General features: G+C 47.8%; 1 protein-coding gene across 1 annotated transcript in view; it reads left to right on the forward strand.

Annotated features, from left to right (window-relative positions):
* ANKRD31 (ankyrin repeat domain 31) overlaps positions 1-24,623 on the forward strand; it is a 108,759-nt gene that overhangs the window by 71,477 nt on the left and 12,659 nt on the right. The window contains exon 7 of the mRNA XM_030192298.1: positions 7,375-7,471. Within this exon, the coding sequence (XP_030048158.1) occupies positions 7,375-7,471 (97 nt within the window). The remainder of the gene's footprint in view (positions 1-7,374; positions 7,472-24,623) is intronic.

A 24,623-nucleotide genomic window follows, 5' to 3' on the forward strand; every position in this document is an offset into this window, starting at 1 on the left:
CTTTCTGTTTGTCTCAATTGTCGTTTATGGAGATGAAGGTCAAAGGAATACCAGGGTTCAGAGTGACGATTGGGATAGGAAGAGGTGTGGACAGTTATAGGGGGTAGGGAATTGTAAACCTCCTTTAAGTCGTAATTCCATTGTGCGATTTGCTCTTCTAAAGATAAGGAATTGAAAGAGGAAATATCTAAGTGAAGATGTTCAGAAAAGAATGATGATGTGATTTTATAGAGGTCTCTGGAGGAAGATGTTTTATTTAAGGGGACAGTAGTTGAGGAGGAAGTTGTGAGATTAAATAAAATAAGGGAATGGTCTGACCAGGGGATAGGTTGAACCAAAGCCAGATGCAGGACTTTGGCATCATTTGCTAGGTGACAGAATTAAGTCTAGAGTGTGACTATCGTGGTGGGTAGGACCAGTCATATGTTGGATGAGATTGAGATCAGAAATAAGGGTAAGGAGGACTGAGGAGTAGGGGAAAGTACATTTGTAAATATGAATATTAAAGTCCCCTAAAATGAAAGGATGCACGTTATTAAGACAGTGATCAGATAGAGCTTACAATCTAATTAGGACAGACAAACAGGACAAACAAGAGATAAGGGAATATTAAAGTGAGGATAATAAAATAAGGGTTCTGAACAAGTGAATAAGGGTTAGGAGTTAAAAGTAGCATCAAAAAGGTGAGCTTTTAGCTTAGATTTGAAGATGGCCAGAGATGGAGCTTGACGTACCGGTTCAGGAAGTCTATTCCAGGCATAAGGTGCAGCAACATAAAAGGAACGGAGTCTGGAGTTAGCAGTGGAGGAGAAGGGTGCAGATAAGAAAGATTTACCCAGTGGACGGAGTTCCTGGGGAGGAATGTAGGGAGAGATAAGAGTGGAGAGGTACTGAGGAGCTGCAGAGTGAATGCACTTATAGGTCAATAAGAGGAGTTTGAGCTGTATGCGGAAAAGGATAGGAAGCCAGTGAAGTGACTTGAGGAGAGGGCTGATATGAGCATAACGACACTGGCGGAATATTAGTCGTTCAGCAGAATTTTGAACAGATTGAAGAGGAGAGAGATGGCTAAGTGGGAGACCTGTGAGAAGCAAGATGCAATAGTCTAAGCGAGGGGTGATAAGAGTGTGGATGAAGGTTCTGGTAGTGTGCTCAGAAAGGAAAGGGCGAATTTTGCTGATATTATAGAGAAAGAAACGACAGGTTTTAGTAGTCTGTTGAATACGTGCAGAGAAGGAGAGGGAGGAGTCGAAGATGACCCCAAGGTTACGAGCTAATGAGACAGGAAGGATGAGAGTGTTATCCACAGAAATAGAGAATGGGGGAGGAGGAGAGGTTGGTTTAGGGGGAAAGATGAGAAGCTCAGTCTTGGTCATGTTTAGTTTCAGATGGCGCTGAGACATCCAGGCAGCAATGTCAGACAGGCAGGCTGATACTTTGGCCTGGATTTCGGCTGAGAAAGAAACGACAGGTTTTAGCAGTCTGTTGACTATGTGCAGAGAAGGAGAGGGAGGAGTCGAAGATGACCCCAAGGTTACGAGCTGATGAGACAGGAAGGATGAGAGTGTTATCCACAGAAATAGAGAATGGGGGAGGAGGAGAGGTTGGTTTAGGGGAAAAGATGAGAAGCTCAGTCTTGGTCATGATGGCGCTGAGACATCCAGGCAGCAATGTCAGACAGGCAGGCTGATATTTCGGCCTGGATTCCTTCTGAGATTTTTGGTGGAGGTAGACCTGGGAGTCATCAGTGTAAAGATGATACTGAAAAACATGGTATGAGATCAGAGTACCAAGGGAAGAAGTATAGATGGAGAAAAGAAGAGGTCCCAGGACAAATCCCTGAGGTACACCAACTGACAGTGGGATAGAAGTAGAAGAGGATCCACTAGAATATACACTAAAGGTACGCTGGGAGAGATAAGAAGAAAACCAGGAAAGAAAAGAGCCCTGAAATCCAAGTGAGGACAGCGTATCAAGGAGTAGGCTGTGATCAACAGTGTCAAAAGCAGCAGATAGATCGAGAAGGATGAGAATAGAATAGAGACCTTTGGATCTGACCAGGAACAGATCATTGGAGACTTTAGCAAGCGCTGTTTCAGTTGAATGAAGGGGGCGAAAGCCAGATTGAAATGGATCTAGAATAGCTTGAGATGAAAGAAAGTCAAGGCAATGGCAGTGAATAGCATGTTCAAGTATCTTGGATAGGAAAGGGAGGAGGGAGATGGGGCGATAGTTGGAAGGACAGGTAGGGTCCAATGAAGGTTTTTTAAGGAGTGGTGTGACTATGGCATGATTGAAGGCATCAGGAACAGTCGCAGTGGACAGTGAAATATTGAGGATACGACAGATAAAAGGGATGACAGTAGGAGAGATAGTGTTAAGTAGATGGGTGGGAATAGGATCAGAGGAACAGGTAGTTAGTTTCAAGGAGGAAATAAGATATGTAGTTTCCTCTTCAGTGATTTCAGAAAAGGAAGAAATGGAGGCAGGGGTTGGAGGGTTGAGAGAATGGACTAAGGAAAGGAGAGGTGGAGGTGACCTGGTTGAGAATTCAAGTTTAATCTTGTGAACCTTATCATGAAAGAACTCAGCCAGAGTCTGGGGGGAAAGTGAAGGTGGGGTTGGAGGTGAAGGCTCTTTGAGGAGAGAGTTCAGTGTGGCAAAGAGACGTCGAGGGTTTGAGCCAAGAGAATTTGTCAACTGGATGTAATAGTCCTGTTTGGCAAGTAAAAGAGCAGACTAGAAGGAGGTCAGCAAGAATTTGAAATGTATGAAGTCAGCATGGGCATGGGATTTCAGCCAAAGGCGTTCGGCAGAGCGGGCACAGGAACATAGGTAGTGGATTCTAGAGGTCAGCCATGGCTGGGGTTTGGTACATTTTACAGAACGGGGAATGGGAGGAGCGAGAGTATCCAGAGCAGAGGAGAGAATAGTATTATAGGAAGAGACAGCCTCATTGACAGACTTGGATACCATAGTGGTAGAGAAGAGATTTGAAACATTGGAGGACAGAGTAGAAGGGTCAATAGCCTGAAGATTCCCTAATAATCAAGAAACTCCAAACAGCTCAGAACACTGCAGCTAGACTAATGTTCGGAAAAACAAAATATGAAAGTGCTAAACCCTTACGAGAAAAGTTACACTGGCTCCAACTTAAAGAACGCATCACGTTCAAAATATGCACCCTAACTCATAAAATCATTCATGGAGACGCCCCAGCCTACATGTCAGACCTGACAGACCTACCATCCAGGAATGCTAAAAAGTCATCCCGCACATTCCTTAATCTGCATTTCCCCAACTGCAAAGGTCTAAAGTACAGAACAACGCATGCATCAACCTTTTCCTACCTGAGCACACAATTCTGGAACGCGCTACCACGCAACTTAAAAATGACCTACGAATTAATTAATTTCTGCAAACTTCTGAAGACCCATCTCTTTAACAAGACATACCACAAAGAACAACAAATATGAACTCCTATACATTCACCCAGAATTGTCTTATAATATTTGATTGTTAATCTACTACTACGTTCTGTTATTATCATGACACCCAAGATCCTTCTGTAATACCAAATGTATATTTTCTTATGTATTTCCACTATTCATGATATATTGTAAGCCACATTGGCCTGCAAAGAGGTGGGAAAATGTGGGATACAAATGCAGTAAATAAATAATGTATTGGTTAAGATTGGACGGGACTGGGGAGGAGGGTGTTTAAGTGTGAAAGTTATCAGATGATGGTCAGAGAGGGGAAGAGTTGAGGCACAGAAACTGGAGAGTGAGCAGTTTGAGAAGAGGATAAGATCAAGACAGTGGCCATTCTGGTGAGTGGGGGCAGTGGAGCACAGTTGAAGATTGAAAGAGGATGTTAAAGCAAGAAACTGTGAAGCATAGGAGTCAGAGGGATCATTAGCATGAATGTTAAAATCCCCAAGAATGAGGGAAGGAGATGAAGGTTCAAGAAAGAAGGAAAGCCAAGCATCAAAGTCAGTGAGAAAGGAAGAAAGGGACTTATCAGGGGGTAGATAAATGACTGCTTCTCAGAGAGGCAGAGGAGCAAATAGACGGATGGAGTGGACTTCAAAGGAAGAAAAACAGTGAGACTGAGGTAGAAGAAAAGGTTGAAATCTACAAGGGGGTGAAAGTAGTAGCCCGACACCACCTCCGTGGCCAACCGGGCGAGGAGTATGGGAGAAAAGATAACCTCCATGGCATAGGGCCGCAACTGAAGCAGAGTCTTCAGGGTAAAGCCAAGTTTCAGTTAGGGCAAGCAGATGGAGAGTACGAGAGATAAAGAGGTCATGGATGTAGGAAAGTTTGTTACAGACAGAGCGGGCATTCCACAGAGTGCAAGAAAAAGGCAGAGAAGGAGGGGGGAGGAGAGGAACAGAAATTAGATTGGAGATATCACGGTGTGACCTGCACAAATAGGATGAGAGCTGATGTGGAGGACCAGGATTGGGATTAATGTCCCCAGTGGAGAGCAGGAGAAGGAGCAAGAGAGTATGGAGAAGAGTAGGAGAGGTACAACAACAGCGACGAAGGCGAGATCTACTCAGATAGAAAGGAGATGGATGAATGGAAGGAAGGAAATGTTGATGGTTGAGAGCTGAGAAAAAGGAAGAGGAAAAAAGAGATGGTGAGATGATGAATATAGAGGGTGGACAATGTGTTCCTGCAGTTTACAGTGGTTTCAGATGGAGAAACCGATTAGGAAGGGACAGTACCAAGAAGAAGAAGTGCACTGGAGCCATAAGTAGTAACTGGGAGAAAAATAAATGTAAAGAGAAAAATGCCCCGCTGGCCTGATGGCATGCAGCACCTAGAACAGAGGCCTGGGAGTCACCCCGGAGAAGGCTGTAAAGGATATGCAGATGAGCTGCAAGTCCTCCACAGCACCTGAAAGGCAGCTGGTGGTAGAGCTGGGCACCTCTCAGCTAAGGAAAGGCTTACCAGGGGTTAGGCCGAAGCCAGCATTCCTCCCTCTGAGGGTCGCCTGATCTATACTTCTTCCCTTGGTACTCTGATCTCATCCTATGGTTGTCAGTATCACCTTTACACTGATGACTCCCAGATCTACCTCTCCATACCAGAAATCTCAGCAGGAACCCAGGCCAAAGTATCTGACATTGCTGCCTGGCTGTCTCACCGCCATCTGAAACTAAACATGACCAAGACTGAGTTTCTTATCTTTCCCGCTAAACCAACCTCTACTCTTCCCCCGTTCACTATTTCTATGGATAACACTGTCATCCTCCGTGTCTCATCAGCTCTTAACCTTGGGGTCATCTTCGACTCCTCTCTCTGCTTCTCTGCACATATTCAGCAGACTGCTAAAACCTGTCATTTCTTTCTGTATAATATCAGCAAAATTCACCCTTTCCTTTCTGAGCACACTTCCAGAACCGTTATCCACACTCTTATCACCGCTCGCTTAGACTGTTGCAACTTGCTTCTCACAGGTCTCCCACTTAGCCATCTTTCTCTTCTTCAATCTGTTCAAAATTCTGCTGCATGACTTATATTCCGCCAGTGTTGCTTTGCTCCTATTATTGACTTACAAGTGCATTCACTCTGCAGGCCTCTGTACCTCTCCACTCTTATCTCTCCCTACACTCCTCCCCAGGAACACGTTCACTGGGTAAATCTCTCTTATCTGCACCTATCTCCTCCACTGCTAACTCCAGACTCCGTTCCTTTATCTTGCTGCACCATATGCCTGGAATAGACTAAGCTAAAAGCCCACCTTTTTTATGCTGCTTTTAACTTCTAACCCTTACTCACTTGTTCAGTACCCATATTTTATCATTCCCATCTTAGTAATTCCCTTATCTCTTATTTGTCCTGTTTGTCTATCCTAATTAAATTGTAAGCTCTGTCGAGCAGGGACTGTCTCTTCATGTTCAAGTGTACAGTGCTGCGTATGCCTAGTAGTACTTTAGAAATGATAAGTAGTAGTAGTAGTAGCACTGAGACCTGGATATTCAATGCCGGGAGCCACGCATTCCCCAGGATTGAATATCCGGGGTCAGTTCAGCCCACAGCTGTTAGAGACTCGGATGCCTCATACCACCGCAGGCTGAATATTGGGCGGTATATTATTTAATCCAAGTTGCCGGAGCGTGTTGTGAACACAGCCTGCAAAACTGCTGGGCCATGCCAAAAAAATAGTCTTTTCTGGCTGGTTTGGGAGAAAAAGGGTTAACTGAGAACCCTGGGCCATAGTCTTCAAACACTTGACGTAGAATCATAAAATCAAGAGGGACATACTATATGTGATACCTGAAATGCTTTTCATGTTAACTGATGGCTTATGAATGGGTTCTAGTCTCCTTTCTGGTGACAGGGTTCTTAAGATTAACAGTCTTGGTATGTAAATATTGTAGTGGACTTAGGACCAAGGTGTTTTCCTTTACTAGATAGAGTGAACACCACTTCAACATCCAAGATTAGGATGCGAAAGTAGAATAACCCACTGACAACTGTTGAAAATATACAAATCCATTCCCCAGAAATCAATCACTGGAAGTTATACCAGTGGTACCAATAGTGTATGTTTATTTACAGAAAAGACAAAATCCATACACATAGGAATTCAAAAGTGAAATCTGATAGCAGTAAATTACACTTTCCACATCTACATCATTGAAGAGAATCACTCTCAGTATCAACCGCAAACTTTTATAAGCCACAGGATAAAGTCTTTGTCCCACTATGATTTAAGAAAATCTCCTCCTTCTGTAAAATTCTTCCATAGTCTTTTAGGTTTGAGATAATAGCTCATATAAAAATTCAGTAGAGGTTCTGCCATTATTGTAGATCAAACCTGGGAAGTTAGAAAGTAAACAAAAACTCTCCATGCTGAAGAACCAGAACTCAGCAAAACAGGTATGAACTCTGTGTCTGTAGATTCTGTACCAAACAAAAACCTTACACCCACTACAGCAGTGCTTAACAATCTTGTGGCTGCGACCCCATCCATGATGTTGCTCCCAGCCATCCTACAAGATTACAGCCAATGCTGTCATCATCATCCTTGCCTTCTGTGAAGCCCATGCAGACATAATTATAGTGCAGGCTTAATGGGAAGTGCAGGCCATTACAGGGTTTTTTTTTGTTTTTTTTTTGTTGGGGGGGGGGGGTTGACCCACCCAATTTGTGACCCCAAACTCAGTTTTGTGCCCCTATTTTGGGCCATGACCCACAGTTTAGGAAGCCCTGCCTTAGAGGCTTCAATTGCAAGGTTTAAAAGATGCAGGCACTGATCTATTAGGAGCAGGCTATAGGGCACTTGTGCTACCTATAATAGGAGATTTTTTAAGGAGGAAGACTTACAATCAGGATTTTGTTTTGTACACATTTGCAGGTTACATACTTAGGAAGACAGCTGACCATGTATATCAATGAGGAAACATTTACTGCCCAGAAACCAGCATTACAATCTCAACAAAAGCAGCCTGAAGGTATGTACAGATGGAATATACTCTTTCAAATTGCATTGTACAAACATGTCTGAAAACTTTGCCATTCTGTCCAGCAATACCAGAGCTTCTGTTTCATGTTACTGTAGAACAAGCTGAATGACCATAAGAGAGGTCTCTTACAGACAGTTCTTAGGGAGAAGAAAATAACTTAACCCATACCTCCTAATGCAATGATTCAATAGGTCAGTGTGCACTGCCCCTCTTATAGAAGAAAATGCTTTTTAAGTGGATAGTGAAAATACAATGATAATGATTTTCAGAATTTCTGGTTTTATTGTAGCAGCAGAAAATACATCTGTCAACATAAACAATAAGCTTTTTAAAGACATTAGGTAACGAAAGTAGTTTATTTGCTGGGAGCATACATGCACTTACGTCATAGATCTGAAAAAAATTGTGCCTTTTAGAGTCCTCTTGTCACCCTGATGTTTCCTGAAAGTTTGGTGCAATTATAACATATCCTTCAAGAATTCAGCAATTATAGATGCTAAATCTAGTCTCTGGATGTCACTATTGTTCAATAAATATTACTCCCTTCCCTCAAGGGCTGTGAACACTATTTTTGCAACATCCCCAACCTCAGCCAACCCAGAGAGTAGGAGACTTAAACCAGGACTCAAACCTAGGTCCCTGTACATATCAGTGTTGTGCACTGTCATTGAGCCTTCAGGCTAAGCCCCATGCCCATCTTTTAACTACTTCCTAATATTCATACTAAAAACTTTCTGCTAGAATAGGGATCTTGAACTCAGGTCTCCAAGGGCTACAAACCAGCTGGGTTTTCAGGGTATCCATAATGGATATGTATGAGCTAGATTTGCATGTACACTGCCTTCACTGCATGCAAATCTCCCTATTCACTGGGGATATCCTAAAATCCCGATTGGTTTGCAACTCTTGAGGACTAGAGTTTAAGACCTTTGTAGTAGTGAGACCTGAAAAAATAACAGAACTTCAATATTCACTAATTACTTGATTTCTTGGGCACAGTGAGAGTAATTATCAAAAGGTTGCCAAAATTTAGGTGCCAGGGTAATTCTGTAACAGCAGTTGTTCCCACAACTGCCAGTAAAGAATACGAGCGTAAGTCTGCCATTTGCGCCTAACTGTAGGCAGTTAGGTGCATAAATGCTAGTATTCTGTAAACTGTGCACATAACTGCCTGACATGCCCCCAACCTGCCCATGCCCTTCCCAGGTCCACGCCCCCCTCAAAGTTGCGCACGCTGAAATTTGATAATGCAACTTAGAGTAGTGACTAAGGGCAGTTACGTGTATTAACTGCTAATTGGTGCCAATCAGCACCAATTATAGCCTATTACTGTTCATAGTCACCAATTAGCTCATTATTAAATTAAGTTTTGTGCACAACTGCCCAATTCTATAAGTTGCATGCTCAAATTTGCATGCTAGTCACAAATTTGGGCACACAACTTTCTATAATTAAGGGAAATAAGGGCAGTTCTATAAAGGGTGCTTAATCGGAGCCTATTCTATAAAGGCACCTACTTTCCTCTGTAGAATATTAGTATAACAGTTCTGATAAATGTCATTGGTCAATATTTAGCCCACGGTGGTCAGTTTCCAAAAACTGGGAAAGAAAGGGGAAGTGCTATTACTGGAAGACTTCAACCTGCTGGATGCGAACTAGAAAGTTCCATTTGCGGAATTGAAAAGAAATAGGGAGATTGTAGATGCCTTTCAAAGTACTCTGCTAACACAAATAGTGACGGAACCCATGAGGGAAGGAGTGACGTTGGATCTGGTGCTCACAAATGGGAAAAGTGTGTCTAATGTCAGAGTACAGTTATCCCCGGGTCTCCCTTCCAGCCAGGGCCTGGGTGACTCCTGCTTGGCTTGCTTCCCCGGGGAGTAGCCGGAGTCCTATGCCGTGAGCAGAAGGCCTTCCTAGCCTGCTTACTCCACCATAGTAAAGGAAACGGGTGAGGATACAGCTTCTTTCGTTTCTTCGTGCCGTCTGTCTTTTATCAGGGATTCAGTAACTAAAACAGAAGGTACTGACAGATTCTCTAAGTCAATTTTTCTTTAATCAGTTTATTTCCAGCTAACTACTTGACACAACCCTGCTCCACATTGGTAGTGCTAACAGAGCTTCATTCCTCTTCTCCTGGTTTAAAGTAACAGCACAATACCGCTGCACACAGAGTTTTCAGGCACCACAGTAATCTTGACATTCAAACCCCTGTAGCATGTCCTTTGGTTTCCTTATTGCAGTTCAAACCCTTAGCAGTACTCCTTACAGTCTGCCTAGATAGCTTGATAGTCAAGTTCTTCCACAGCTTCCTTCCAAACTTTATTATCCTTTATTCCCCCTTTTTACACAGGTCCGGTAATAACCTGACCCATAAAGCTTTTACCTTTCTTTTGGAGGCTCGAGCTAGAGCAGAGACGTCCATCAGCTCTACTCCCCCCTCCTTCTGCCTCTCCCACTCATTCTTATCCCACTCCATAGCTTCTTCCACCCCTGCCTCCTGCATCTGTTGCTCATCACTTTGATTGGAACTCATTTCCCAATCATTCCCTTCGGCCTCTGCTTCCTGTGAGTCATGGGTTTTACCTTGCCCTGGTGGTTTCTAGGGACTGCAGTTCTCTCTCTTATATTGATCTCTTACTGAGCACTTTTCCACCAGGGGGCAAACTTTTCTCCCAGGGGGAATCTGGGACTTGTGGTCCCTTTCACTGGGAGGAAAATTCTCCTCCTGCTTCCTCCTCCAATTGTCTAATGTAGTACTTCGGCTACCCTGCTCACTGTACATGCCAGCCAGGGCAGTAGTGATCATCAAACGTTTTTTGTTTTTTTTGTATAACAGCTAGAGTGGAGGGCAGCCACTCAAAACTCAAATTTTTGGATTTCAAATATACTGACTTTAGTAAAATGGGAGCGTACCTGAAGAAAAAGCTGAATGGATGAGAAGACATATGAGAAGTGGAAAGACAGTGGTCCAGACTGAAAAGAGCTATTAAAATGGCTACCTACCTTTACAGAAGGAGAGTAAATAAAAGCAAGGAAAAAAAGGAAACCAATATGATTCAAACAAGTGGCTGAGAAAATAAAGGCAAAAGAGGTGGTGTTCATGAAATACAGGAAAACTCAAGAAGAGGAACACAGAAAAGAATACTGGATGAAACTGAAAGCAGCCATGTCTTGTGAATGCAGAAGTGGAAGAACAAATGGCTAGAAATGTAAGGAAGGGTGACCAAGAATTTTTTCAGGTATATTAGTGAAAGGTGGAAGCAGTGGCGTACCAAGGGCGGGGCGGTGGAGGCGGTCCGCCTCGGGTGTCAGCAGGTGGGGGGATGCTCCGCTGGCGCCGCAGTCCCCACCTGCCTACCACCAGCTCCGTCGACAGATGACCCTCTTCTCCTGCCACCCAGCCGACACCCAGCCTTTAAAACAAATCTGTGAAGTGCCTCGCGTCTGCTCTGCTGTAAATGAAGCAAATTGCCTCGTCGCATTAGCCCTTCCCTCACTGTGTCCCGCCCTCTGATGTAACTTCCTATTTCTGTGAGGGCGGGACACAGTGAGGGAAGGGCCGATGCGACGAGGCGATTTGCTTCATTTACAGCAGAGCAGATGCGAGGTGCTTCACAGATTTGTTTTAAAGGCTGGGTGCCGGCCGGGTGGCAGGAAAAGAGGGTATTCTGTTGATGGAGCTGGTGGTAGGCAGGTGGGGACTGGGGAGGGGGGAGGCTCAGATGGGAAAAGGGGACTGGGGAGGGGAGGGGGGAGGCTCAGATGAGAGAAGGGGACTGGGTCTGGGGAGGCTCAGATGGGAGAAGGGGACTGGGTCTGGGAGGGGGCGCAGATGGGGTCTGGGTGGGGTGGGTAGGGGCTCAGGTGGGAGAAGGGGACTGGGTCTGGGAGGGGGGGTTCAGATGGGAGAAGGGGCCTGGAGTGAGAATGGGCCATGCCTGGGGCAGGTGGGAGAATGGGTCTGGGACTGAAAAGGGGGGCCCTAATGCAAAGCATGTGGATGAAGGGGACTGGAACTGGGGGCTGAAAAAAAGGGTAGGTGGGATAAGGGGGCTAGTACTGGAACTGGGGGCTGAAAAGGGGCAGGGGCTGTAACTGTGAGGACTGGGGGCTGAAAAGGGGACAGAGAGAAGTGGCTGGGGCTGAAGCTCGGGACTGGTGGGAGAAAAGGGCTGGGGTTGAAACTGGGGACTGGGGGCTGAAAAGGGGACAGGGAGAAGGGGCTAGGGGCTGAAGCTCAGGACTGGTGGGAGAAAAGGGCTGGGGCTGAAACTGGGGACTGGTGGGATAGTGGGGCTGAAACAGGGGCTAAAAAGGGGGGCAGGTGGGAGATATGGGCTGGGGCTGGAACTAGGGGCAGGTGGGATAATGTGGCTTGTAAATAATGGATATATCTAGGCCTTTCCAAAAACAGGTCAAGAGGTCCAAAGTCGTTACCCAGACCTAAAAATCATACCCTCTGTGTGACCCAGAGGCTCATGAGCTCTCATGACAGGCTTGTGACAGGCTTGTAGAAAGAGGACATGAAGCAATTTTCCATGGAAGGTGTTTACTGAAGAATGTGGTTGGGGGCTTTTTGCAGTTTACATGCCTGGAAACATAGATAAATGGTTGCTGGCAAAATGGAACCTGATGTAGCAAGTGGAACTTGCTAAATGGTATGATGTTGCCTTAGACCTTTCTAATAATCTTGATCAGTGGTTGAAACTAATGTTTAGCAACATTGTGGTCGAAACTAATGCTAACGAACTGTTTGAGCTGTATAATGATTGAAGAATATAAAAAGTGATAGCTAGCAAGACCAAATTGGAGAAGTACTCAGAGATTGCACCTGTGTGCAGCTTTTGTACCTCTCTCATGAGAAAAGCATTGCAGTCTGTTTTTCTAGCTTGGTAAGTAAATAAAGAAATGCTATTTTCTCATCTTTGCGTGGCCTTCACTTCTTCTTTCCCTAACTGTATGAGTGTGTGGAACATTCTATTGGGTTAGGGAGGGCAGAAGAATTAACAGGCTAGAACTGGGGGCCGAAAAGAGGGGGCAGAGAGACCCTGGATGGAAGGGGGAGCGAGAGGGAGGGCAGACCCTGGATGGATGGGAGAGGGAGGGCAAATGGTGGATTGAAGGGGCAGAGAGAAAGGGCAGACAGTGGATGGAAGGGATAGAAAGGGCAGACAGTGGATGGAAGGGGGAGAGAGAGAGGGCAGATGGGCAGATGGAAGGGGCAGAGATAGACGGCAGATTTGGATGGAAGGGAGAGAGAGGGCAGACAGTGGGTGGAAGGGGCAGGGAGAGAGGGCAGACATTGGATGGAGGGGGATGGCAGAGAGGGCAGACACTGGATGGCAGAGAGAGAGCGAAGACAGATGCTGGTTGGAAAGGAAGACAGTGAAAAGAAGATGAGGAAAGCAGAAACCAGAGACAACTGTACATAACATTTTTTTTTTTTTGCTTTAGGATAAAGTAGTATTGTAGATGTGTTATAGAACATGTAAATAAGCAGAAATTACTGCTCATGGTATGCTAGAATTGCTCTATAGGTCCTGAGTGTTTTGTATTCTCGGTATGCCTAGTACTGGATTTTGGAGGGAGGTGTTAAAAAAACAACCAGCCCCGGGTGTCCACTACCCTAGATACGCCACTGGGTGGAAGGCTAAAAATGGAACTGTGAGACTGAAAGATGCTGTGGAGGGCGTGCTAAACAAATACTTCTGTGGTCATGGAAGAAAATCCTGGAGAAAGACCAAGATCGGCTGGTAAAGGTACATATGAGAATGGAGTGGATATTGCATCGTTCACAGAAGAATATGTTTATGAACAATTTGAAAAATTGAAGTGGACGAGGAGGAAGTGACGTCATTAAGCACGATGGCTGCCTAAGCTGAGAGCTCCGGCCAGCCCCTGAATAAGAACAAGCACCACTGAGGTATCAGTGGTCGAGAAGCGCTTAGATTGGTGATAGAGATCACCATAAAAGTACCTTGATCTTTTTATGTGATGAGTTCCTGGACCCTCTTGATAAATTTGACCAGATTCGCATATCCAGGGCCCACCGCATCCACCCGCATGGTGGAGATGGAGGTGCATGCCTCCGCTCATCAGACACAATGTGCAACCCAATGTTTGCCGCCGCTATTCCTCTCAGATGACGCACAGGAAGGAGAGGGTGAGCTTTTAAAAGGACGCACAGGAAGGAGAGGGTGAGCTTTTAAAAGAAATAAGGCTGTGGATGCAGGAAATAAAAGCTGATTTGAAAGCGGTACGCAATGATCTGGCTGCACTGGGCTCTGATCTGAGAGGTAAGATAGGGGCGCTGGGTCACGGCAGAGGAGCAATTAGAAGAGCAAGCGGAGACCCTAATTGCCATAACGTTACAGAGTAAAGCAACGCAGGCTGAAACGCATCAAATATGGGATAAAATCGAAGATCTGGAAAACCGTAGTCGCTGATGCAATGTGAGCTTTCGGGGCCTTCCAGACTCGCTGTTAAATTATGGCTGTGAGGCTGTGGTGCAAAAGATCACAAGTGCACTACTGGAAGAGACACAGGTAGAGATAGACCCTAAAGAAATTTGCCTAGAGCACAATAAGCCCCATGATTTGATAGCCTGCTTCTCAGACTTTAAGCAAAAAGAAAAAATCATGCATGCATCCCAAATGGTGCCAGAGTTCAAGTGGAATAGTTGCCATATAGAAATATATCAAGATTTGGCTGCAGCCACACTGAGGAGGCGGGCAGAGCTAAAACATTTTACATAGTTTCTGCACTCTTAAGGAATTTATTATAGATGGGGCTACCCATTTGCCCTGAGGTTCTATGAAGAAGGCAAGATGCATCAAGTCCGGACAGTGGTGGAAGCTGCGGAAATTTTTCCAGACACAGCGGCTTACAAGGAGAGTACCCCGAAACACCCTTCGGCCCCACCAAAGGCGGCTCGTCCACACTGGCAGAGAGTTGTCGGGTGGGAGCCGCCTTCAGTGCCAACAGTCAGATTCTGCTTTAAAAGCTGCAGGCCTGCCAGCAAAACCTTGAAAAAACTGTTTCTGAACTAGACATGGAGTGCCTGGAACTTTGAATTACTAGTACCTGAAATCCACGAATGCAGATAAGAAGAAACTGTTAATACTTGGCTTAAGGAGACATTGGACCAGGTCTCACTTTCTGCTGCAGGTGGTTTCTAAGTTTACAGTTGTTACTGCCAAAAAGGCTGAAGCCACTTCCTTCTGAGGCACCGTCATGTATGAAGGGGGGAGTGCCTGATGTTTGAAGAGGGCGTAAGGGAGGAGGGAGGGCAGTTATGTTGTTTTAGCAGGTTTATGGCTGGTCTTCAGATCTTTACAGTGGTGCAAATAGGTATATGTGCAAGTAGTGGGTCAAATAATATGTAAGATAGATAATGAGTGTTCTCACTTTTCTCACACTTAATGTTAAGGGGCTAAATTCACCGGTAAAACGCCAACTTATGCTTAGAGAGATCCGGTGTTTGGGTGCAGATGTCGCATTTGCACAGGAGACTCATTTATTACCTCAACATGAACACGTATGTGGGCACAATGGTTCCTGCTATCTTTATTTTGCTTCTAGTCACACTGATAAAAAAATAAAGGGATTATTAATAGCGCTCTCCTGACAGTATCCCTGACAAGTGAGGCATATAGTCCGTGATAAGGGGGAATGATATATTCTGATGGTTTTGCAGATAGGTGCTGTCCTTTTTAAATCTCTATGCCTCTAATGAGCACCAGGGTTTTGTTTTTTTGATGAGTTATCAGTGGTCCTTTCCAGGCACGTGGAGGATACGATGTTAGTGTCCATCTAGTCTGCCCTGCAAGGTGGCTAGAGTCGTGCTTGCCGCTCTATGCAGAACTGCAGGTCAGGGCTGCCGAGGGGGGGGGGGGCAGGGGGGACAAAATTCCCCAGGCCTGGGCCTCCAAGGGGGGGGGGGCGGCGCTGCAGTCCCCTCCACCTGCCCCCCTCTGTCCACCACCGGGCCGGGCCCCCCTGAATTCAAATCCATTCCTCACTGACCTATTCCCCACTGCCTACCAGCTCTGTGGATAGACGACCCTCCTCTTCTGCCACCCGGCACCTGACCCAGCCTTTAAAAAAAATCTGTGAAGCGGCGGTGCAGCGCCTTGCATCTGTCTGCTTTGCTTGTAAAGGAAGAAAATTGCCTTGTCGGCCGGCCTTCTCTCACTGGGCGGGACACAGTGAGAGAAGGCCGGCCAACGAGGCAATTTTCTTCCTTTACACGCAGAGCAGACAGACGCGAGGCGCTGCACTGCCGCTTCACGGATTTTTTTAAAGGCTAGGTCAGGTGCTGGGTGGCAGGAGAAGAGGGTCGTCTGTCCACGGAGCTGGTAGGCAGGTGGGGAATGGGGTGGGGAGGGGAGAGGGGCTCAGATGGGAGAAGGGGAGGGCTCAGATGGGAGAAAGGGACTGGGTCGGGGAGGGGGGCTCAGATGGGAGAAGGGGAGGGCTCAGATGGGAGAAGGGAACTGGGTCGGGGAGGGGGGCTCAGAGGGGAGGGGGGCTCAGATGGGAGAAGGGGAGGGCTCAGATGGGGACTGGGTCGGGAAGGGGGGGCTCAGAGGGGAGAAGGGGCCTGGAATTGGGATCTGAGAAGGGGGCAGGTGGGAGAATGGGTCTGGGGCTGGAAAGGGGGGCCCTAATGCAAGGCATGTGGTTGAAGAGGACTGGAACTGGGGGCTGAAAAGGGGCAGGGGCTGAAACTGTGGGGACTGGGGGCTGAAAAGAGGACAGGGAGAAGTGGCTGGGGCTGAAGCTCGGCACTGGTGGGAGAAAAGGGCTGGGGCTGAAACTGGGGACTGATGGAATAGTGGGGCTGAAACTAGTGGCTGAAAAAGGGGGGCAGGTGGGAGATGTGGGCTGGGGCTAGAACTAGGGGCAGGTGGGCTAATGGGGCTGGAACTTGGGGCCGAAAAGAGGGGGCAGAGAGAGGGGGGACAGATCCTGGATTGAAGGGGGAGGGAGAGGGAGGGCAGACCCTGGATGGATGGGAGAGGGAGGACAAATGGTAAATTGAAGGGGCAGAGAGAAAGGGCAGACAGTGGATGGAAGGGGGAGAGAGAGAGGGCAGACGGGCAGATGCTGGATGGAAGGGGCAGAGATAGAGGGCAGACAGGCAGATGGTGGATGGAAGGGGCAGAGGGCAGATGGTGGATGGAAGGGGCAGAGGGCAGATGTGGATGGAAGGGAGAGAGATAGGGCAGATGTGGATGGAAGGAAGAGAGAGGGCAGACATTGGATGGAGGGGACAGCAGAGAAACAGCGAAGACAGATGCTGGATGGAAGGAAGACAGTGAAAAGAAGATGAGGAAAGCAGAAACCAGAGACAACAAACTGTAAATAAAATATAAATTTTTATTTTTTTTGCTTTAGGATAAAGTAGTATTGTAGATGTGTTAATAAATGTTTATAACTAGAACATGCAAATAAGGTAATCATTTTATTGGACTAATTTTAATACATTTTGACTAACTTTCAGAGACCAAAACCCCCTTCCTCAGGTCAGGATAGGATACTGTAACAGCACTATACTGTATTGACCTGAGCAAGGAGGTTTTGGCCTCTGAAAGCTAAATGTATTAGTCCAATAAAATGGTATTATTTTATTTTCTATATTTGTTTTATTTCTACTTGTTAATTTGTAAAGTGGTGATTGGTATTTGTTAGTTTTTTCAAATTTACATTTTCTGTTTCTGTGGTGTTGCATTGTATGCAGAATCTAGCATCTTGGAGTTTCAGTTTAATTTTTGTTTAAATAGAAAGTTTATGATTACTTATTCTATAGTGGATTAGGGTGTATCTGTGTTTGTGAAAAAGACATGGCTTTCAGTTGGCAGGATCGACGATCTGTACTATTCTGTCTGGTTTCATTTTACAATAGGTGAATTGATGTTCTAGTGCTCACCGTAGTGTTTAAGATGCTTTCCTTTTCCTTGTGTGACTCGTAGAAATTACTGCTTATGGTATGCTAGAATTGCTCTATAGGTCCTGAGTGTTTTATATTCTCGGTATGCCTAGTACTGGATTTTGGAGGGGGGTGTTAAAGAATGACCGGCCCCTGGTGTCAACTACCCTAGGTACGCCACTGCCATAGCGCCTCACCTCGACCTCGCTCCGTGTGAAAGAAGCACAGCAGCGGCAGTCTGCAGATCGCCTCCCTTCGGGCCTTCCCTCCCTGTGTCTTGCCCTCATCTGATGTAACTTGAGCGAGGGCGGGACACAGGGAGGGAAGGCCCGAAGGGAGGTGATCTGCAGACTGCCGCTGCTGCGCTTCTTTCACACGGAGTGAGGTCGAGGTGAGGCGCTATGATTTGAATTCAGGTGGCCCCGGCATGGTGGTGGACGGAGGGGGCGGCAACGATGATGACCTCGGGGGGGGGAGGGGTGGCGGGGGGGGGGGGGGGGCCGAGGGCGGCCTTGCCACGGCCCAGTCTCTCGGCGGCCCTGCTGCAGGTTACCTCTTTTGTGCTTTTGTTTAGGAATGTATCTGCCTCTCCATGCAGGTTCCACCCCGGTTCCACCCCTGTATGTCATTTGTTTTCTTTTGATACCATCCTTTTGCTATATAGGGACCCTCTCTATTTATCCCACACCTTTTTGAATTCTGTCACTGTTTTTGCTCCAATCATCTCCACTGGGAGGGCATTCCAGACATCCATCATGTTTTTGGTGAAAAAAGTATTTCTTGACATTACTTTTATACTTATCTCCTTGGAGTTTTCATTTCATGTCCTCTAGTTCTATAGCTTTCATGTCTTTGAAAAAGATTTGTTTGTTTGTCAATACTGTTTATGAATTTAAATATTAATATCATGTTACTCTTGTCTCTTCTCTCCTCGAGGGTATATATAGAGGGGCATAATGGAAAGATCGTCCAAGTACGAATTAGGACGTTCTTACGAAAACGTCCAAAAATAGACCTGTATAATGGAAAAATAGTGTGGGCGTTTTTCGATAATCGATTATCCCTGTAAGAAAACAATCAAATGACGAGCGCATAAGCGTGACTAAATTGGGCGCCCTAAGATGGTCGATTATTGCAGGTGCAAACGACCAAATCACGTGGTGTGTAAAATAATGTACATAGGTGTATCGCAAGTACAGTACATGTTGTTCAGGCCATCCAGGTACGGAAATATATGAGGAACGCATATATGTGTCAACTACAGACATATCATGCTGCTCCACCCATACTTTCATCATATGTGCCCATCTGAATGTCCGGATCTGCATGCACTGTACACCTACTGAACATGCAGTAAATGCATATTGTGTATATGTGAAAAGGGTCGGGTGGGGTGCGTCATACTCATCTATATAAGGCACGTTTCACACTCCTGCAGGCATGTGCACGTCAAAGACGTCTATGCTTACGAGGGCGTCCACGTGCTGATAGGGGCCATATATGGAATGGTCATCCATATATGGAGCTGTGCATGAAACGACGTCCCTCACGCAAGGTCGTCTATATAAGGCACTTCTTTTCCAACACGTGGAAAAATGGCACAACGCAGGGAGCCAAATTTTGGAGAAGAGGAGAGCCTGCTGCTTGTCCGGCTCTGCCTAAGGCACCGGCATCGCCTTTTCATCCAGCACCACCACCTGCCCCCCAGGCTGCAGGCCATGCGAGCCTGGTCCCGTATCCGGGAAAGGCTAGAAAGGTAAGGTTATGGCCCAACCCCCCTCCCCTCCTGTACCTACACATATAACAGCTCCGTCATCAATGTTACCAGCAGTAACTGGAGTGTCCATGCAAGGATCATGAGTAATATAGGAACATGCATAATCACTAATAATTTGTATGTTATTGAAACGACCACCATTCCCACATCCCTACAAGAATGTATTTCGTTAGGTTAGGTATGTGACTATTCTATTAGTGTTATGTGACAATTTCGTTAGTTATGTGAAGGCCACATTTTCCAACCCCTCTTTGCAGCCAGTGGGTTACAACGCCTCCGAATAGTGGAAGCATGAGACCAATGAAACCTATACCATACTTTATAACATGGTCATGATAACACAATAAAGTAGTTTAACAAGCATACATTATAATGTATACAAACGGTACTGTCTGGCCCTCTGGCATCATCTGCATAGGAACCAACTCGGTGGCTGCTGTGGGTGCTTGACCACCCCACCCCCAATATCAAATATGTATGGAGGGAGGGGTCATCTCCACTGGGGGTTCCACCCCCCAAAATGGTAAAAAGGTGGCTCCTATGATTCACTACCAATGGAGGTGCCCCCCCCCCCCAACACTGTAGACCCTCTCTCTCTGGTATGTGAATAGCAAATGAATGTGTGCAGAGGACAAAAAGGACCAACACCCCTGACCCCTGCTCTACAAACTTATATCTTACAGACGCTTTGGAGTCCACCGGGACCTGGAGTCCCTGAGGAGGCGGTTCCGCCGGGTGAGGCGGGAGAGGCCCGACCTCATCCGGGCGGTGCGAAGGCACCTCAGGGCTCGCCGTAAGTATTCAAAAACAGGACACCTGTACAGATTACTACATACATTTCATGAATAAAGCAAATGTGTTGTACAATATCAATTCCAATCTGCCTAATAGCCACCTAGTAAGTAATACCATATCTGTCCCAGATCAAGGATGCAGGTTGCAGGGGTTCTCCCATGAGCGTGCCTGCAACGTCCGACCATCCCCCCGAGATGAATGAGATGATATGCCACACTTTACTATTCCCCTTACTGTGGTGGCTGATTAGTGTGTCCTGGTACAGCTGCCTGAGGCCCTACTTTTACTGCCTGTTATGGCCTAAATCACATAAAAGAATTGTGCTCAACACCCTTCCCACTGCCCCCCCCCCCCCCAATAACTCCTACAACAACTGCCCATCAACCCCTCGTTGCATCTCACAATGCAAACATGCTGGTCAGCAATGAATTTGGGATGGCAACATGTCCTGCGTGGTGTGTGTCAGAGGAGGGTCCAGGGTTCTGTTTCATGTCATCTGATGCAGCTCATTCCCCATGGGCATAGGCTACGCCTCACCACACCCTGCCCCATCCCCTGCCTCACGCCACCCAGCTACTGCACTATGCAAGCCATGGTGTATGCACTGATCTCAATAACACTCCTTTTACATACACAGGGCTCCACCAGCAGGAAGCTGACCGGGAGGATGAGGAGGGCCACCACCTCCAGGAGGAGGAGGAGGAGGAGGAGCAGCAGGAGGAGGAGGAGCACGAGGATCAGGAGGAGGAACACCAAGAGGAGGGGCACCTGGATGAGGAGGAGGAGGAGCAGCCAGGCCAGGAGGCGGCCCACCAGGAGGAGGAGGAGGAGGACTCGGAGGAGGGAGTCCTCATCATAGATGAGGATCAGAACATTCATGAGGACCCCTCCCCACCTGCAGCTCCGTATGAGGCCTCTCCCTCCCCTCAGCCAGCGCCATCGCCTGGCCCACCTCCATCCCCTGGGCCATCTTCAGTGTCCCCTGGCCCACCTCCATCCCCTGGGCCATCTTCAGTGTCCCCTGGCCCACCTCCAGTCTTTGGCCCTGCTACTGTAGTGCGGCTCCTGCAGCAGCTGGTACATGGCCAGCAGCAGCTTTTAGTTGGCCAGCACCAGCTGCTGCAGGAGGTGAGAGCCCTACGGCAGGGCAATGAGCAGCTCCAGGGCCCACTAAGGGTACTGCTGGGGCTGCTCATTGCCCTGCTACAGAGGGCCTTGCTCAGAGGGCATGGCCGCCCTTAATTTAAATAGGGGGGGGCCTGTTGGGGGTGTGGGGAGTGGGTGGGGGAGGGAATTGTTGGGGTTGTGTGTGTGGGGGGAGGGAAATGTGGGGGTTCTGTGGGGGTGGGGGAGGGAATTGTTGGGGTTGTGTGTGTGGGGGGAGGGAAATGTTGGGGGTTCTGTGGGGGGTGGGGGAGGGAATTGTTGGGATTGTGTGTGTGGGGGGAGGGAAATGTTGGGGGTTCTGTGGGGGGTGGGGGAGGGAATTGTTGGGGTTGTGTGTGTGTGGGGAGGGAAATGTTGGGGTTCTGTGGGGGGTTGGGGAGGGAATTGTTGGGGTGTGTGGGGAGTTGTGGGGGGGAGGAGGGCATTGTTGGGGCTTATTTTGTAGGGGTGGGGGTGGGGGGGAAATAAATGTTTCTGTTACAATATAACTATCAGGGTGTGTGTGTGTGTTTGTCTCCCTTGTGCATTACATATCACCAAATGGTGCTGTTGAGTTGAGAGGAAGGAGGCAGCAATATGCATAGCATTAAATGTGCTGTGTGAATGAGAAGGTGATGTATGTCTGAGAATGTTGGCCATACAGAACGCCACCTGTTCATTCCAACCTGCATGGCCATATGTGCAGGGGGGTTGGGCCGGGGAGGCTGGATGGATATTTGTGTTCATGAATAAAAATGGCCAGCCAGCATCTCTCTCTCCCTTCCTCCCTCCCCTCCACCATACTGACCCACAATACAGAGTGCCATCAATAAGAGATTAATAGTGTACCACGTGTGATCTGCCAGGTACACACTTCCACATAACTCCAGGTACCACATACACAGTGTTTGCTGTCTGATGGACACATATCCTTACCCACAAGCCACATTGGTGGGGGGGGGGGGGGGCCCAAGAAGGACCTACAAACAGCTGGCTCATATTTTCACATTGAATACATCAGCTATGGTATATAATGCTGAGGAGCAAAAGGGAAACAATGGGAAACCCAATAGATGGATGGTTACTTCATCACAGTTGCAATGTAATACTTGTGTTAGGGAAGGGCACAAATAAAAATGGTGCTCATTATTTGCAGGTGTGATCACACTTTCTCCAGTAGTCGATCAAGGTGTGTTACATTCAAGTATTCTGGGTTTGTGTCAAACTTTGTCCCTGAAGTGACTTGCCTTAGGTGGGATTTGAACCAGCAACCTTATGATTATAAGGCTGGTGCTCTAACCACTAGGCCACAGCAGCCACCAGGCTTTAGCCACCACCAGTTAGTTTGGGTTGGTACCTGTACACACACCCCTCTCCCTCACCACCACGTCATAGGCCTCAGTGGCACTACCTGTAGCCACCTCGATCATTTTGTCCAGGCTACCGATTAAAAACAATGTAATGTGCATGTTCCCTACCCTACTACCTATGGAGCAATTTAGGAAGGTGTTCCATAATGTGCTATACACATCCATTGCATTAATCATTCTCCCCTCCCCCACCCCAATACTACTTTCCAGTTGGCTCCTATGGGTGTGTGTAGGTTACTACTGTGGCAGAACTTTGGGGGCCGTCCTTCCCTACTACTCCCTCCTATTTTCCCATTACCAAACTGTGCCTAGTTCCTCCTGTGACCTCTGTGCTCTACTGAGTGTGGGCCACATGCATTCAACTGAAGGAGCCTGTAATGGGGGTCATAAAGCAGTTCTATGCAGTTTAGCAAGTCAGTAGTAACACAACACATGCTGCAATGTTGTTCAATTTAACAATTATATAACTAACAGCTTGAGCACAACGTTGTGAGTGGTGTCCTTCTCTTGGCTGCTCATCCACCACCTCTACCCAGCTGCCTGCGGGGCTCTCTCTTTCGTACCCGTGTCAATTCCATTCCTCCTCACCATCTCTTTGCTGGGTCATCAGGTTGGGGGACATACCAATGTATATGAATGCTGAAAGACAAAAGTGGGTTATTTGCACCAACACTATTCCTCACTCTTGTGCTATACAGGTGATGACTCAGAGGAGGCTGGCCCTAGTGGCCTGCAAGGCCAACGCCCTACACCAGCAGTCCAGCCTCAACCTCCACAGCCTGCAGCACCAGCAATCCAGCCTCCACCACCTGCACCAGCTGTGCATCCTCTGCGTCCACCACCACCTGCACCAGCTGTCCAGCCTCTACCACCACCAGCTGTCCAGCCTCTGCCACCACCACCACCTGCACCAGCTGTCCAGCCTCTGCCACCACCACCACCACCTGCACCAGCAGAGGCCGCACCTCCAGCACCTGAGGACTTTGTTGAGGAGGAGGAGGGCCCAGCTCCCCGCCAGAGGCCATCCGGCCAAAGGAGGCAACTCCTGCGGCTGGCCACGGAACTACTCTGCCACAACGTGCGCTTGGAGGAGTACCGGCAGCAGAAACTGGAGCTGCAGCGCCAAGCACTGGAGGCACAGCAGCGAGCACACCAGGAACTCCTCCAGGCGCAACGTGAAGGCCACCAGGAGGTGCTCCAGCAACTGAGACGGCTGGAGCAGAGCATCCAACACCTGCGCCCTCAGGGCACCGCGCCTACTCCAGCCCCCGTGCTGCTGGAGCAGCCCCTGCCATCAACATCCTCCTCCACTGACCACCAGCAACCACCAGCTAAGAGGTGGGCATTGCGATCCTCAGCCTCCGCACCCACTCCTGCAGCACCCACCAAATCTGCTCCCATTCTGGGTCCTGTGGCCAGACCACTAGAACCAAGAAGGTGGCCCGATTTCCACGGTGCAGCCGAAGCCGCAGGCTGCCGTGGGGATAGGGAGGAGGACACTGGGAGCAGCAGCTCAGAAGAGGGTGAAGAGACTTCCCATGCAGCACCAGCTGCAAAGGAAGGGCGTGGGAGGGGTAGGAGGGGACGGGGGAAGGGAAGGGGAAAATGATGGGACATGCTGTAGGGTGAGGGTTGGTGGGAGGGGGGTGGGTGTGGGAGGGGGGTGTTGGTGGTGGTGGTGGTGGTGGTGGGGTTGAACACACACATGCACTGAATGTAAAAAATAAATGTTCACTTACTTTCACCTAAAACTTGTTTCAATGAGTCTTTGTCTTGCTCTTACGCCAAGCTGGTAGGCATTGAGCTCTGCTCTGTGGGCTGGGGGTGGAGGGGGCTCCTTTTCCAGCTCATCTGGGGCCTCTTCTGGTGGTGGCTGTGGCTCCTCTGGGAGAGGCTGTCCTCTGCGCTGGGCCAAATTGTGTAACATGCAGCACGCCACAAAGATCTTGGCCACCTTTTCTGGACTGTAGAGCAGCTCTCCTCCAGACCGGTCCAGACAGCGGAAGCGGTTTTTCAATAAACCAAAGGTGCGCTCAATGATCCCCCGGGTGCTGCGATGTCTCCTGTTGTAGGTTTCTTCTGGCCCTGGTTGTGGGTGGATCAGGGGGGTCATGAGCC

This window comes from Microcaecilia unicolor, chromosome 2, assembly GCF_901765095.1.
Source record: "Microcaecilia unicolor chromosome 2, aMicUni1.1, whole genome shotgun sequence".
Lineage (NCBI taxonomy): Eukaryota > Metazoa > Chordata > Amphibia > Gymnophiona > Siphonopidae > Microcaecilia > Microcaecilia unicolor.